General features: G+C 46.2%; 1 protein-coding gene across 1 annotated transcript in view; it reads left to right on the top strand.

The window, feature by feature from the left end:
* Positions 1-847: 847 nt before the first annotated feature.
* Positions 848-15,927, top strand: part of LOC123352005 (guanylate-binding protein 1-like) — a 174,153-nt gene continuing 159,073 nt past the window's right edge. Inside the window, exons 1-2 of the mRNA XM_044991689.1 lie at positions 848-1,040; positions 1,165-1,292. Coding sequence (XP_044847624.1) covers positions 848-1,040; positions 1,165-1,292 — 321 coding nt within the window. The remainder of the gene's footprint in view (positions 1,041-1,164; positions 1,293-15,927) is intronic.

Here is a 15,927-nt window from a genome sequence, read left to right as displayed (position 1 = left end):
ACAGCTATTTTTGATCAAGCTAACATGCTAGAGCTAATGCAGGGATGTCTCTTCAAGCTAGGAATCTTACCCCCAGCTGAAAGTGTTGTCATACCCTCACTGTTATTGTCCAATACTGAGTTTGGGGCTTGGCTTCTTCTCTGCTCCCTCTTGTGTCTTCCAGGAGAGGGACAAAGAATCTCCAGACTGGGCGTGGCTGTGAGTGGGGAAATGTCCCAAGTGGGGCAGGAGACAGAAACTGGAAGGAAGGAAAATTCACAAAATGGTTAGCTGGGGCCAGGGAAAATCCTAGAGCGCACCAAAGGAAGGGGTAAGCTGAGAGACAGAGGAAAGGAGACTGTAGATGCATTTACTATGAAAAACGGCCAAGGTCTGTCATCTATGAAACTTGGCAAGAGTTGTAGAGCTCAAATGCTATGCCTATAGCGTGTCATTGACCTGAGCTGACTTTTCATAAGCTGCACTGTGCACTCCCAGTCCTGGCAGGTGATGTGGCACCACCCTTGTGGGTGTCTAGTGCCCCTGGCAGCCCAGCACCTACTACTGACACTTGGAGGGGGGTCTGAACAGTGCTATTCTGCACTTCCCAGTGTGTGTGTGATTTTTAAAATGGTGCCTTCTCTCTGCATTTCCATGCTGTTGAACTTTTAGCTGTTTGGGAAAATACTCTGTTCCCCTAGGGATTTGTCCTGTCTGAGAACTCAGTGAGCTGTTTGCCTGGTGAGATGGTGTTACATCAGACCTGCCTCCTGCTGTGCCTTATCCCTCCATGGTGAATCCCTGCAGTGTACCTGCTCGGCTAGCTCCGTCTGTTTTCTCAGTTACAGATCAATTCTGCCCACGAACGATGGCCTCAGAAATGCTCATGGAGGAGCCCATGTGCCTCATTCATAACAGCACCAGCGGGGCCCTGCAGGTGAACTCCCAGGCTGTGAAGATCCTGGAGGGCATCACCCAGCCAGTGGTGGTGGTGGCCATTGTGGGAATGTACCGCACAGGCAAATCCTACCTCATGAACTTCTTGGCTGGCAAGAGAAAAGGTGAGAGACCTGGAGTCATGTGCCCCCTCCTGTGCTATTTCCTGCTACTTTCTGGGGCTCATAGTGACCTCGGGCAGGTGTACTGTGTGTCTGTGTTTATATGAAATCTGTCCTCTCTTCCCAGGGTTCTTGCTGGGCTCCACAATCCAGTCACACACCAAAGGCATCTGGATGTGGTGTGTGCCCCACCCTGGAAAACGTGGCCACACTCTGGTGCTGCTGGACACTGAAGGGCTGGGGGATGTGGAGAAGGTGAGCTGGCTTTTGCTGTGTGGTGAGAACAGGTACTACCATATGATGAAGGGGGTCACATGAGTTCCTAGATAGACAGATGCAAACTTCATCTGCTTTTAGAAGTTTCATTTTTCCTCTCACGTTTCAGAGACATCTGGTGTTTATCCTCTAGTTTTACTGTGCTGTGGAAATGACTGAACTCAGAGAGACCCAAGAACATGAAAAATTCACTGGTCCAGGCAACAGCTCCTTAAAAAAGCACTAGCTCAAAATAACCACAATACAATGTTTCCCCAAGATATTAAGGCAGAGATATTAAGCTGTGCTATAGTTAATTGAGATCTGCTTACTGTTTAACAGCCAGTTTTTTCTAAGTGCTCTAAAATCCACCTGCATAAATGGATTGTCTTGGAAATAACTGTGCCACACAGGGATCTGGGGTGGGGGTAACATTCCAGATTTGATGGTGTTTGAGCAAGGAGTTCTCAAGATATGCCGTCCTCCCCCCCAAAAAAAATACTATGTGACATCACAGTGTTATGGCTCAGATAATGTTTGGTTTTTTGCTCTGATTCTCCCAAACTGATCTGACCTACCTGAGACTGATCTCAAAGGCCGTCCTGACCCACACGCAAAGTACGAAGCTGCATAGGGCACCAGGAAACCCTGCGCAGCAGCATGCTCCTCCAGTCCCTGCCCTGCCTCTTCCTGCCCCTGCTCCTCCCCAGCCCTGCCCCCACTCCATCCCTTCCCCAAAGCCCCTTCCCCAGCCCCGCCCCCGCTCCCCTGAGCTCTGCAGCAGGGCCAGGCCTGCACTCACCAGCGGTAGGAAGTGCATCGGCCCGGCCCCAGTCGCGCTGCCAGTGAGTGCTGGGGGGTGGTTCTTCCCTGCCCCCCAAGCCACCCCCCCCTCGGAGGCCTGGGGCCAGCCCCCTCCTCCCCTTTACCTCCCCTCAGAGGCCTTCCCCCCACAGAGGACTGGGGCCCCACACCCCTCCATGGGGGGCTGCGTAGAGCCCCAGAATAGCTAGGGATGGCCCTGCTGATCTCAGGTAGTGTCTGGGACCCACAGCCCCTGCGGGAAAGAAATATTGTAAAAGTTAAGAAGGGTAAGATTTAGAAGTACAGTCTGGGTCTAGCCAAGCTGATGAGCCAGAGAAAATCACCTGTGTATGTGCAGCAGGCCTGGGGCTCTCTTGCAGCCAGAAGGCAACCTGATGTCACAGTACACAGGTAGCTCAAGGTGACATGGACCCTGAGCAGCCCCCATGTACTGTGACGGTGAGTCCTCCCCCAGCAGCCTTCTTGGAAAGTGCGAGATGCACATGTAGCTGCCCTCTGCCTGTGTTCTGCTCTGGGAAGTTCGGCTCTGAGACTAAAGTTTCTGACTTATGAGCAGTTACTTCAAAATGCTTTAAAATCCACATGTAGACTCAGATTTTACATTTGAAGTATTGCCAAGGAAACCAGCATTAATTTAATAACGGAAAAATGAAAGATTCCAGTAAGCGCCAGCATTAGGGTAGTATAGTAGGGTAGGGTAGTGCTGCTCTGGCTGTGATCAAAGAAAAACAGGTAGCTGCAACTCTCAGTGTCAGCGTGATCAAAGGGGTTGCTGAGCATGGGAAAGGCCGCCATAATAGAACCCCCTGTTCTAAGGACTGGTGTAAGGTCCACATTGACTAAAGTGGTGCCAGGATACTGCCAGTCAAAACAGTAACTTGTGTGTATCGTGATAAACAAACTTCAACTTTCTACAATAATTCATCCCGTCTACACCACCCCAGGGATCAGATCTATCAGTTTCACCTGTCCAAATGTTGTAGTTCTGTGGAAAAGGGAAAGAAGGAAATGTCAAACTCTAGAAAACTTTGTCACATGGCCCTTTTTAAACCTGTCACTGCAAACCTCAAATGATGTCCTCCCCCACCACAAACGCCTATAGAATAATCAGGCAGTGCACAAGCTGCAATAAAGTTCTAAAATGATGCTCTGGCCTCAAAGACAATTTCTGTAGATCATTTTCATCCTTGTTGTAAAGGAAATACTGGTACAAATTTAGCTGTGGTGAGGCTAACTTTCCATCCTCCTATTGCTGAGCCACATTAGGGCCAGGGGTAGAGTTAGTGTTGTTGCATTAATTTTGATGGAATAAATGAGCTCAGAGAGTCAAGAGTGTGAAATGATTCTGTCACTGTACAACAGTAAACAGTTCAACATGGTTTGGGGGTTTGGAATAGAGAGACTTTGGGCTGCTTAGTCCCATCGCAAACACACGATTAAAAATCTTTAACCTTTTATTAAAGAAACAGAAAAAGAAGGAAAAACAGTTAAAGCCTTTGAAATGTAAAGTCTTAACTAGGGCTTTTTGTTTGAACAATATCCCTGTTCCCTTTCCCTTTAACAGTAGAGAGGTTTTAGAAGGAAAAAGCCCTGGTTTGATAGTGTCTGTCACTTACAATGTTACAGTGTCAGCTGCATCACTGTAGCACTTCAGTGTAAACACTACCTATGCCAGTGGGTGGGGTCTCCTGTTATCATAGCCACCTCACTGAGAGGCAGCAGCTGTGTTGATGGAAGAATTGTTAGGTCAGCTTAACTGCATCACTCGGGTGTGGAATTTTCACATCCTGGACCAATGTAGTTAACCCAACCTACTTTTGTAGTATAGACCAGGCCTTAGATGGTATTAAAGATAGTAATAATTATTCTTTGGGGCGGGGGGAGGGTATTTAGCTGAGATGGGCTGGTGCTCTTATTGCTGCTGTTAAAATCCAATCCTGTTTCCTGAAAGACAAAACAAGACAAACACTCACAAAAGAGGAGAGAAAAAGAACAGCAAAAGTAGAAAATGCAGCTTCTCTCTTTGGTACAGACGTTTACTTGCAAACTTAGTGTTGGAGAAACACAGGCCGAGACCATACTCTGATCAGACCCTTTGAGACCTGGCAAATTTGTACCAGTGCAGGCGGTTTGGGGCATTGCTTTCAGCTGCCTCTCTGGTCATGAGCTCACAGCACGGTTGCAAAATATGCAGCCAGACCCTTGTTAGACAAAAGGAGAGAGCTAGGAAAGAAAGACAAGAAATAGGGAGAGGAAGAAAAAAGACACATGGAGAGGTGGTGAGTGACAGCAGGAACCAATGTCTCACATCCCAGCTACTTCTCAGAATTTAGCTGGAACCAGTGGAGGTAGCAATGTGATCTGGACCTCTCTCTTTCTGGCCTGTTCTGGTCAAGAAATATCTCAGAAACAGGACAATGAAGGCCCAGTGTTGTCACTGGGAATCCCAGGGCCTCAGGAGATGGTTGGGGTGGTGGCCAGAATGGTGACGCTCACTCCTTCCAGCCCTCAGTCTCTCAGCTAGTCAGCTAGCTAGATTCCTCCTCCCCCAAGTTTGTTCTTTTAAGGACCTGAGAAGGGAGGGAAGGAGTGGGGTGACCTAGGGGGTGGTAAGGCTGGGGGGAAGGGGTAGCCCAGAGGGATGGTGTCATGAAGTCCCAAGGGCTGGTCTATGCTGTCACCAGTCTCCCGGGAATGATCCATTCAGTGGGCCAGGCCCCAAGGATCCACACAGTTCGGTTGGGGCCTTTGGCACCAGTGACCCCAATCTCCCTTTGGGGCTCCCTGCACTGAATCCAGCCCAGCCAGACCCCTGCTGGAGGCTTGTCCTGGATCCTTGAGGGCGCAGGGCTCCCAGGGAGTATTTACAGTGACACTGGCAGCCTTTGCAAAACAAGGGAACCATTTATTAGTCACCTGGCTACAGGACCTGACAGGCCTTGGGGCAGCACGGAGAAGGGAAGGTTAAAGCATTGTCCATTCAGCCCAGCGCCCAGCCTAGCTGTAGCCAACCCCATGTTCAGGCTCCTTGTCTCCTGCACAGTCTGACCTCCTTAGCCAGCTTTCAGGTGAGAGCCTCAGTCCAGACTCCTTCCAGCTGCCAACCCTTTACCAGCCCTTGCCCACACACCCTGCAGCCCCTCCTCTATTGAGATCACCCCCCGCTTCCCTGCCCCAGCCCCGCTCTGGCACAGTGTGGTGGGCAGCGCTATGGTAGGAAGGCCCAGGAGGTGGTGTGGGGCTGGGATGAGATGAGAGAGACAAGCTGCCACACTGAAAGCCCAGTGAAAGAGTCCCAGCCAGGACAGGCTTGCTGAGCTCTTGTCGAGCAGCAAGAAGCCTGAAGGACCAGGTCTGTGCCAGGCACTGGGAACAGGCATGATCAGTGCATGTCACAAGCACATAGTGTTAAGACTAGGTCAGGGAGCTGAGATTGGGCATGCTCAGTACCTGGTGCCTCTAGTGAGGACGCTCTAGTGAGTGCCTCTAGTGGCTCGCGACCAATAGTGCCAACCTGAGGGCAGACTGTCATAAAGCTGGGCAGACACACCAAACCAGTGGTGTGGTCTATGATTAGATTTCACCAACCCAGTAACAAGTGTGAACTCCAGGGTCACTATAACTGTCTAACATGGAGTCATAGACAATCCCCTTGGGCCTGCCAGGCCACTCAGGCAATCTGAACTATGTGAAAGTTGGTCACTTACACCAGCGATCACACTGATATTATTCAGATTACTTCCAGTCCCAAGGGACTAATCACTTATCCCAGGTCAATTTGTATCTTAGATCCCTCTTCAAAGAAAATGCTTTAGCCCATCCTGTAATCAGGGGCGGCTCTAGGAATTTGGTCGCCCCAAGCATTCATGCCTGCGGGAGGTGCACCGGAGCCACGGGACCAGCGAACCGTCCGCAGGCATGACTGCGGAGGGTCCGCTGGTCCCGCGGCTCCAGTGGACCTCCCGCAGCTGCGGAGGGTTCGCTGGTCCCGCGGCTCCAGTGGACCTCCTGCAGGCATGACTGCGGAAGGTCCGCCGGACCCACCTGCCGCCCTTCCAGCAAAAGGCCGCCCCAAGCGCGCGCTTAGCGCGCTGGGGTCTGGAGCCGGCCCTGCCTGTAATTAACTAAAGTGTTATTAACAAGGAAATAGAAATGAGAGTCATTTTCAAAGTTAAAGCAGATGAGTATCAGTCTTAGATTTTAAAGGTCATATAAACTTCTATAGTAAGCTGCACTATATGTCTTTTAGGGCTGACCCATGCCAAGCAGCATGGGGATCTCTTGCTTATGTTTTGGAATCTTTGCCCCTCAGAGTCCAGGGCATATAGAAGATCCAGTTTCTCCTTGTAAGGGATTTCTGTCCCCTCCATTCCAGAGTCCAAACTGGTGGGATGAGTTTATGTGTAGGTCTCTCCATTTTGGAAGGAGTTAGGAATGTAATCAAAAGGGTCTCTATGCTTTGATGCTACAAAATATCTCATTTGCCCTCAGTGGGCCATCTTGTGTATAGTACAAACTCTTTACCTTATTAATGTATCTTTTCCTGTTTGGTGAGTTACACAATTACAGTGGTTTACAATTGTCGAAGAAAAACTCAGTTCTCACTTTTTGTTTGGGTGCAGCAAAATCAAATTCTTTATTATTTCTCCAGTAATTACCATGGAGGGAGAGAGTGCCATAGGACACAGGGTCCTGGACAGGTCTCTCAACTGGTAAACAATTACATCAAGCCTTTATACCGTTGTTTCAGACAATTTCTAGCAATAATACAGACAGTAAAAAGCAACAAATACATTTTGTTTATACATAAGCTTTTCTGCTATCTCACTAGAAAAACAAGACTGCAAGACTGCATATTGCAAGGTCGTAATAACTTTCACACAATTCACTCTGTCTTACATTATCTTGCTTCCTCACGTCACCAGGGTCACAGTTAACCTAACTCATGCTAACTAACATTCATTAAGATCTCTTCAAAACCTTGTTAATTATTTACTGGCTTCCACACTCCCCCCTTTTGTACTTCTAGTACAACAAACAATTTCAACTCTCAATTCGCATGAAACCATGGACTTCAGATTCTACAGCAAACATGTGAACCGTCATGGGACGTAATGACAATGCATGATTAGCATGAACATGAAAGGTATTGCTATTCTTACGTTATTTACAACAACAACAACAATAATATAATCCTAAATTAACTAACAACACTACAAACAATAACAATCCCATAGGAATAATATAATGGGGCTGTTGTACAATTGCGAACACAAAGCACAAAACATCATACCTAGTACATAAAGTAAACACTCTATAAGCTGTATGAAAGGCATTCCTTCCAGCTTGATATATATTCTAAAGCATGGGAATTTGCCCTTGCAATTCAGAGATTCTTAGAACCTTTGGTAACAATGAAAGCAAATTTTGAAACCGATCAGGCATTATTCTAGTCCAATCAAAATATACCTAAAATCTAAGAGCTACTTGCAATATTCTATCTGCATTCTATCAGCAGGCCAGTAAATGATATAATTGCCTGCAGCAGTGGTAAGATCAATATGTATATCTCGCAAAGTGGTGGCATTAACGCACACACAGCTATCATTAGCTCGAAAAAAATGGGTGTCCCGTCAGGGTAGTTCCTTGACCTCCACCCTCTCAACAAATATTGTCATAAACAGTGACAACTTCCCCTAGCTTCAGTTTATAGATACACTGAGCTGTGGTGGTTCTAACGGCCAAAATGTCCATTGACTCTCTATTCTTATCCAAAATGTCAGGTGTCAAGCTAGGGGTACTGTCTAGAAATCAGTTGGAGATACCAGGTGGTCTAATTTCCCCAGATGTCTCGGTAAACAATTACAGTCCCACAGGCATCCTCCCCATGGACCCAGCAGGATTCGGTATGTGGGAGCCCACACCCACCCTAACCGGTCCATATGCTTGGAAGGAGCACTGTGAATGTCCACACTTCCATCCAGAAAGTGTCCAAGTATGTCTTCATGACCACAGATCAGATGGTACTCCTGACGTGTCTGTAAGGGCAGTGGGCCAAGTCTGGTCCAGATCCCACTGCAATGCCTTCCCAGCCTCAGTGATATTCAATACCATTTCTGTCAGTCTCCTTCTGGGTCATAGAACTAAGGGTGGAAATGACATGTAACTCACCAACTGCAGCCTGTACTCAAGATAGCTGAGCTTCAAAAATAAGACTAGTGGCCTTTTCTAGTTGCCCCAATTTCTTATCATGTTCTTGGCCTTTAAGAATAGTCCAAATGACTACTACACTATTGGCCCCAGCCCACAGAGATCTGGTCAATTCCCTTTTTGTCCAGAGGAAACAACCCAGGCCTTTTGTTGTGCTAATCTAATGGCAGCCCCTTGTGAGCAATCTGGGTATGTAGAAAACTGGATAAGGGCAATGTCAGTTAAAATCCAATTAGGGAGGGCAATACATACTGAAGGATTTATCCAGAACACAGGGCGCAGCCTGTAGAATAAACCCCAAAATCCAATTAATACCACAGTCCCAAGCATGGGTCCCACAAATTTCTTCCTGCCAGTATGTAATTCTTTGTTCCTTCACCAGGGTCAGTTCTCAGTGTCCTTTTCAGTCAGGAATTCCTGGACTTTGGCAATGTCAGTGGAGTGAGTGCTTCTTTTTCTTTCCCAAAACAATCAAGGTTTAGCATCCTACAGGGGAGAGGTTTCCAGCACATATCACCCTGTAATGGCTTTGCTTTTTCTAGAAAAGTCTAAAGGCACAGTTGGTCTGTCAGTGGACAAGGGAGCTTTTTCCCTGCTGTCCAGAAGCACAGTAGAACTAGAAGAAAGAATAGGCTAATCATCAATAGGAAACTTCTTCTGATGTGGAGGGGTCTTTTTGCAGTGAGAATCCTGGGTCCAAGCAGTCAGTCTGTGGCACTTCACAGCGGTGTCGGTAGTCAGCAGGACTTGGAAAGGGCCTTTCCAGCATGGAGCCAAGGCAGTCTTTCGCTGATGGATCTTTATGTAGACCCAGGCTCCTGGTTCCAACGAGTGGCAAGGTTGCACAGGATCCTTTGGTAGTGCTTCCATCACCTGTGTATAAAAAGACTTAACACATTTCATTAGTGCCTGACAATATTTAAGCATTATGTTATCCAGCAAATGAATGTCCATCTGAGCTGGGGTAAGTGGGGGTGCAGTTGGTAGTCAGCATTGGGTGTCCTGTCAAATTTCATGAGGGCTGAGTCCAGTCGTTCGATTGGGAATGGCTCTCATACACATCAGTGCGAAAGGAAGGGCATCAGGCCACTTTAAGTGTGTCTCAGCACAAATCTTGGCCAGTTCATTTTTTTGTAAGTCCCGTTCCGGCGTTCCACTGTCCCAGCAGACTGTGGGTGGTGAGGGCAGTGAGTTGCACATAACTCCTTTACAATCTGTCCAGTAAAGTGAGTTCCACGACCACTGTTGATAGTCACAGGGATGCCAAAACGTGGTACAAAATCTGTAAGCAAAGACATCTACTGTCCTGCAGGGAAAAGCTTCAACCCAAGTGGTAAATACATCAATTAAAACTAATACATATTCATAACCACAACATGTAGACATTTAAATAAAATCAATCTGAATATCTACAAAAGTTCCCCAAGGAGGAGAGTGGGCTGGCCGCTGCACACCAATCTCGTGTAATTGCAGCAACCATTCCCCCCCCCCTTCCCTTGGTAGGCAGCCAAGCGGTATCCTTGACTGGGGCCAGCGCATGTTAGCCATTCTCTTCTTGGCTTTTGTTGTTTTTTTTTTCATTTAACCTACAAAGGAAACTTTTACTCTTCAATTATACACCTTTTTCATACCATGAACACATAAACAGTACTGTTATACAGTACAGAAGTATTATCATTCAATGTATGCCACATATACCCTTTCACTAAAATAACCTTATTACAGAACTTTGGAAGAACAAGCCAGGACAAGCACACCCACTTTGAGAAGTTCACTTAATATAACTTCTAGTCCAATAGCTATCCACCATCCCCAGCCCTCTGGCTAAAAGTCTGAGGTAGCCAGAAGGATCCCTCGTACAATATGGGGAGTGGGTTAACTTTTCATGTCCTTGCTTCCAAAGACTGTCAGTATGCAAATTTTAACAACAATTCTCAATTAAAAGATTTGGCCAATGTAGTTTCTTTCCCTTACTTAAGAAAATGTATTAGACTTTAGTATATCACATTTTCTGATGTAACCAAACACTTTGTATTCTAAATTGAACAAAACAAGTATCTGCATCTCAATCCAACATTTCCGCTTGATGTCAAATCAGACCATCTCATGAAAATATTAAACACAACAATTTTTTTTTTGCCACGAGACAAAACACCACAAAACAGAACATAGAACACACAACATAATTTTTTTTACTGTGCCAGTAAATCAAGGTACGTTGAATGCTGTGCAGCTGGCATTAGTTTTCTTTGATTATCTGAAAGACAAAAACAGAGGTCCACCCCGTCTGGGCAATTAAATACTTAAAATATACAAATACTCTTGTTGATTCTAGGCAAAACAGAGGAATTACCCCATATTTTCTCGTATGTGTGTCTTAGACAGCCTTGGTTTCAGCGGCCTTTACCTTATCAGTTAGTTAATTTGCAGTAACACAGATTATTTCTGGCTTGCTTTTTATTTCTTTTAACTCCTGCTTTTAAACACTGAAAGAAAACATCACCACTTATAGTGCCTGTAGAGCCTAATAAAATTCTCATTACATAGCACTGTATACATTCTTCAACTGATTTAACAAAATTATTCATAGCCAAATGATTGCAATCTAATAAGTTCTTTGCCTGAATTTATTTACAAACATTTCATAGACACCAAAAACTGTTCTCTTAAAAATCACTTGCTTTTCCCTTCCAACAGCCACTTTTATCAACTCAAATCACCATTCCAAATATCTTCTTGAGTATTTGAAATCCTCATGCTTATATTCACTTACTCCTTCTTTCCACTACACCCTCAAAAGTTTCCAACCTGTTTTCCAAATCTCTTTGTCTGTTGCCTGTCCGCCTGGGCCCGATCCTTTTCTCCTCACTGAATCGTCCCGTCCATGGACACGAGCTTGTTCCACAACCAGTTCTTAGCTAGGAGGGTGGGCTACTCAACTAGCCCCCACCCTTCTGGTCTTGTCCCCAAAACATTTTTACTCACAAGACTACCTGAGTCCTCCCTAGTAAGGCTTGCCACCTGGGCAAAAATACATGGCCATTGCGTAAAGGCCATTTACTTAACACACAATCCAAACCCCTTTAGGGGGTCTACCCAGAGACCCACCCATTTGTCTGCTGACACTTAAACAGAAAAGAAAATTACACAAAAAGCAAAGAAAATTACAGTCTAAGCCAAACTTTTCTACTTCTATTATATTGTCCGCTACGGGGCGGGGGCGGGACTGTAAAAATCTCAGGACAACCTCAGAGCTTCATCGCACACATGGCTTCCACCCTGAGGAATTACGAACGAGAAGTTCAGTTCCGCTCACACACCTAACGCCCAAATGAACAGAGCAGAAAACATCAGTAACCAGTTAAACAAAACAGAGCCAAAGCTAAATAGTGCACCAAAACCAAATAGTGTTTCCTTATTCTATTAGAGCTCACCTATAATCATGCTATTCTTAACACCTAACACCAACAGTACCAAACAAAGCAAACATAAACTAACAAGGGTAAAACAGATAGATGGTGTAAATTCTGCATTGCCCCCCAATCTTAATTGCTCACCAAACTGTGACAAATTCCTGTTACTAATTTATCCCTCATGTCAGGTGATCAGACCGACAGAGCATATAATCAAATTTTAAAGCTTCATTAAAAATAATAAAACAACAATGGAGAGTGTTGGGAATGCTCCCACATCACTCAGGAAAAATATGAATGCCCCAAGCCTTAAACCACTTTAATACTCACACATGTCTCACTGGGAAGTTAAGCTTTGCAAATATAATTCCAATTCTGTAACTCCTGCTGTTGGTTTGCCTCTATTTTCCACAAGCAGCTGGGGCTGAAAGCAGTTTTTCTTTGCACTTAGCATAGTCCGCACTAATTCATGACCTTGAAGACAAAACAACTTCTCCTTTATCTCAGGGCTAAGCCGAATTTCAAATTAACCCGTTCCTAGACAAATTGCTCACACTGTGTCAGAGGTTTTTCTCTGTGATTAAATCTCCACTGAGATATATGATCTTATCTAGATTGAAGGTACCTTCTAATGGGCATTGTTTAAATGGATTTTCACGCGTGTACAGATTCCAATCATTTAAATACCTGCAGGTTTTAGGACCATAATGTACGTACATGTAATATGCTGGGGCACCCTTAGGGGGTAAGGTGGAATATTTAGACTGTCCCTTACCCATTTTCCACTTACACACACAGAGAGGGTGTCCTGTCCGCGCTAGCGGCTCAAAAACCAAGGAGATGATCAGACTGTCAGTAGCTCACACGGAAGGGAAAGGGGAGGGAAGATGGGTTCACACACCCCTAGACCCAGGCAGCTTCCTCGCCGAACTATGCCAGGCTGAGTCAGCCCACCGTGGGTCGGATCTCCTAAAGATCCACTAGTTACCGGGCTAGCCCGGTAACAGCCACTCACACTGGTGTACACACACACACACCAAGGCCTCTTTTTCTTCCTTTTTCTTTTTTTTTTTTTTTAACCCTTTTTATCTCTTTTTTTTTTTTTTTTTAACCATGATGCATCTTTACCTGGTCCGGACCAATACCATGAGGCGGTATGACAACCCCTCTTGAGGCGGTAAAAACCCCTCAGCACCGGTGCATTCTAATGCATTTACCTATGCATTACCTTATGCATTACCTTATGCATTTCCTTGGCCAACTCAGCAGTTCCCAGTACTGCTATAAACTAACCTTGTTGGGGCCTCTCCCCAATACCACTTTGCATCTGATCCTGCTGCACAGTCAATAAGTTCAGATGGCGTGAGCCCAACAGAGACAGACGTCCTCACGGAAAGTCCTCCTCCGATACCCCAATAGAGATTTCAAAAGGTCTCATACCTCTCATGTGGCGCCATGGGGTTCGAAGGGGAATGATCCGTAGTAGCCGTCTGTGGCTCCGTGGGCGTTGCCATCCCGGACGAGCCCCCAAATTGTTGAAGAAAAACTCAGTTCTCACTTTTTGTTTGGGTGCAGCAAAATCAAATTCTTTATTATTTCTCCAGTAATTACCATGGAGGGAGAGAGTGCCATAGGACACAGGGTCCTGGACAGGTCTCTCAACTGGTAAACAATTACATCAAGCCTTTATACCGTTGTTTCAGACAATTTCTAGCAATAATACAGACAGTAAAAAGCAACAAATACATTTTGTTTATACATAAGCTTTTCTGCTATCTCACTAGAAAAACAAGACTGCAAGACTGCATATTGCAAGGTCGTAATAACTTTCACACAATTCACTCTGTCTTACATTATCTTGCTTCCTCACGTCACCAGGGTCACAGTTAACCTAACTCATGCTAACTAACATTCATTAAGATCTCTTCAAAACCTTGTTAATTATTTACTGGCTTCCACACAATGCAATCACTCAATGTAACTTTATACCATGGTCTATACAGGTTATAAGTGAGATCGCTACATGCAGCATCCTAAAAGTCTTTCATAGAAGAATAGAGTTGGAAGAGACCACAGGGGGTCATCTAGTCCAAACCCCTGCTCAAAGCAGGGCCAACACCAATCAAAATAATCCCAGCCAGGGCTTTGTCAAGCTGGGCCTTAAAAATCCAGAGGAGGGCAACAAAAATTATCAGGAGGCTGGGGCACATGACTTATGAGGAGAGGCTGAGGGAACTGGGCTTGTTTAGTCTGCAGAAGAGAAGAGTGAGGGGGGATTTGATAGCTGCTTTCAACTACCTGAAAGGGGGTTCCAAAGAAGCTGGAGCTCGGCTGTTCTCAGTGGTGGCAGATGACAGAACAAGGAGAAATGGTCTCAAGTTGCAGTGGGGGAGGTTTAGGCTGGATATTAGGAAACACTATTTCACTGGGAGGGTGGTGAAGCACTGGAATGGGTTCCCTAGGGAGGTGCTGGAATCTCCTTCCTTAGAGGTTTTTAAGGCCCGGCTTGACAAAGCCCTGGCTGGGATGATTTAGTTGGTGTTGGTCCTGCTTTGAGCAGAGGGTTGGACTAGATACCTCCTGAGGTCTCTTCCAACATTAATCTTCTATGATTCTATGACAGAGTGCTTCACCATACAGTAGCCAAGATCTGGGGTAGGAACTCTGCATCTCCAATCTCTTGTCCCTTTCTGCTTCCTCCAGTTGGGCACTGTTGCACCCAGTGATATCCGTGAAGGGAAGGGAAGTGGAACCATCTGTGCCCTCTTGCCTTCCCTCCCTGTCCTCTACAAACACCCCCATCCCCGAACAATTCCTCCCCAGGGCTGCTCCACCAGACCCAGGATTGCTCTGAGGCTCTCCTCCCTGCAGTGATCTTTGATCAGGAGAAGGAGCCCAGAAGTCCCCTCCTTCCATATGCTGCTTCCCGCCATGGGGAGGAGGATCCAGGCTTACCCTTGCCCAAATGCAGCAGTTCCCAAGGGAAAGGAGAGGTCAGAGCAGCACAGAGGGTCATGGGGGAGGGGAGGACAGTGTCTGAGCTGTACAGTGGAGGGAGGAGGGGGTTGATTTCTGTCCCCCCCAGCAAGCTCACCACATCCACGCACCCCAGTTCTGTCCCACTTCAAAACATGTCCTCATTGACTCCATGTCAGTCCCTGTCCTGAGACTGCATCCTCTCCCCAGCTCCTCAACTTGTAGGGCCCTCCAATGGCCCCCTCCATGTATTGATCACTACCTGTTGAGCCTGATGATCTAGCCAGCTGATCGTCAAGCCAGTGATTCCAATACAAAAAGAGCAGGAGGTAGCAGTGGAGGTGGGAAGCCTAGGAGATGGCAGCTATGTCTGTAGATGCTGCAGGGAGCAAGAGGACTTCTGCAGGGCCCTGAGTCAGCAGAAGAAACACTCAAGCAGCAGGAGAGAGTGAGGCAAGCTCTCTAGGATGGGAGGCCTGAGAGACCCTTCTCCAAGCAGGGGAGAGACTGCAAGGGGTCCAGCTGGAAGTGCCTGTGGAGAAGGACAAACTGCAGACAGGAGGTGCTGGGACTGTTTGAGTTAATGGTCTGTTTTTGGAAGACCTTGTGTTATTGTGGATTATCAGGAGACAGAGGTTGGGCTGGGGCTTGAGCCTAGAGGGTCAGTGTGCCCCTGGGTATTCAATACACTGGACCCCCGGAGAAGTTTGCTTTAACTGCCTTTGAACTAAGTGAGTTCTTGGAGGGCCCTGAAGAGAGGGAAAGCAGAGGCAGAGTCTGTAGAGTGACCTCTGCCTACTGGAGGCTGCTGCCTGTGTTACAATGTGATATTTGGGGTTTAATGAACATAGATGGAGGTTTTCTTATTTGAACATTTCCTTGCTTTTAAGTGATCACTTGGCAGATATTGTATTTAAACAACTTTAACTGTAATCACAGTTTAGTAGTGTTATGGCAAAAGGTGCTAATGTCATGCCCGTTAGGAATCAGTTATATATAAGCTCTCATTACTCAAAAAGAAATCCTTTGAAAGGTGTAAATATGGTCAAATTAATGAGGAGTACCAAAGAACACCACAAGTATGTGGCAGCAAAATCAGAAAGGCCAAGGTACAAAATGAGTTACACCTGGCAAGGGACATAAAAGGCAATAGGAAGAGGATCTTTAAATACATTAGGAGTAAGAGAAAGATGAAGGAAAGTGTAGATCCT

Source organism: Mauremys mutica, chromosome 17, assembly GCF_020497125.1.
Source record: "Mauremys mutica isolate MM-2020 ecotype Southern chromosome 17, ASM2049712v1, whole genome shotgun sequence".
NCBI classification, from domain to species: Eukaryota; Metazoa; Chordata; order Testudines; family Geoemydidae; genus Mauremys; species Mauremys mutica.
This window is presented reverse-complemented; position numbering and strand designations above follow the sequence as displayed.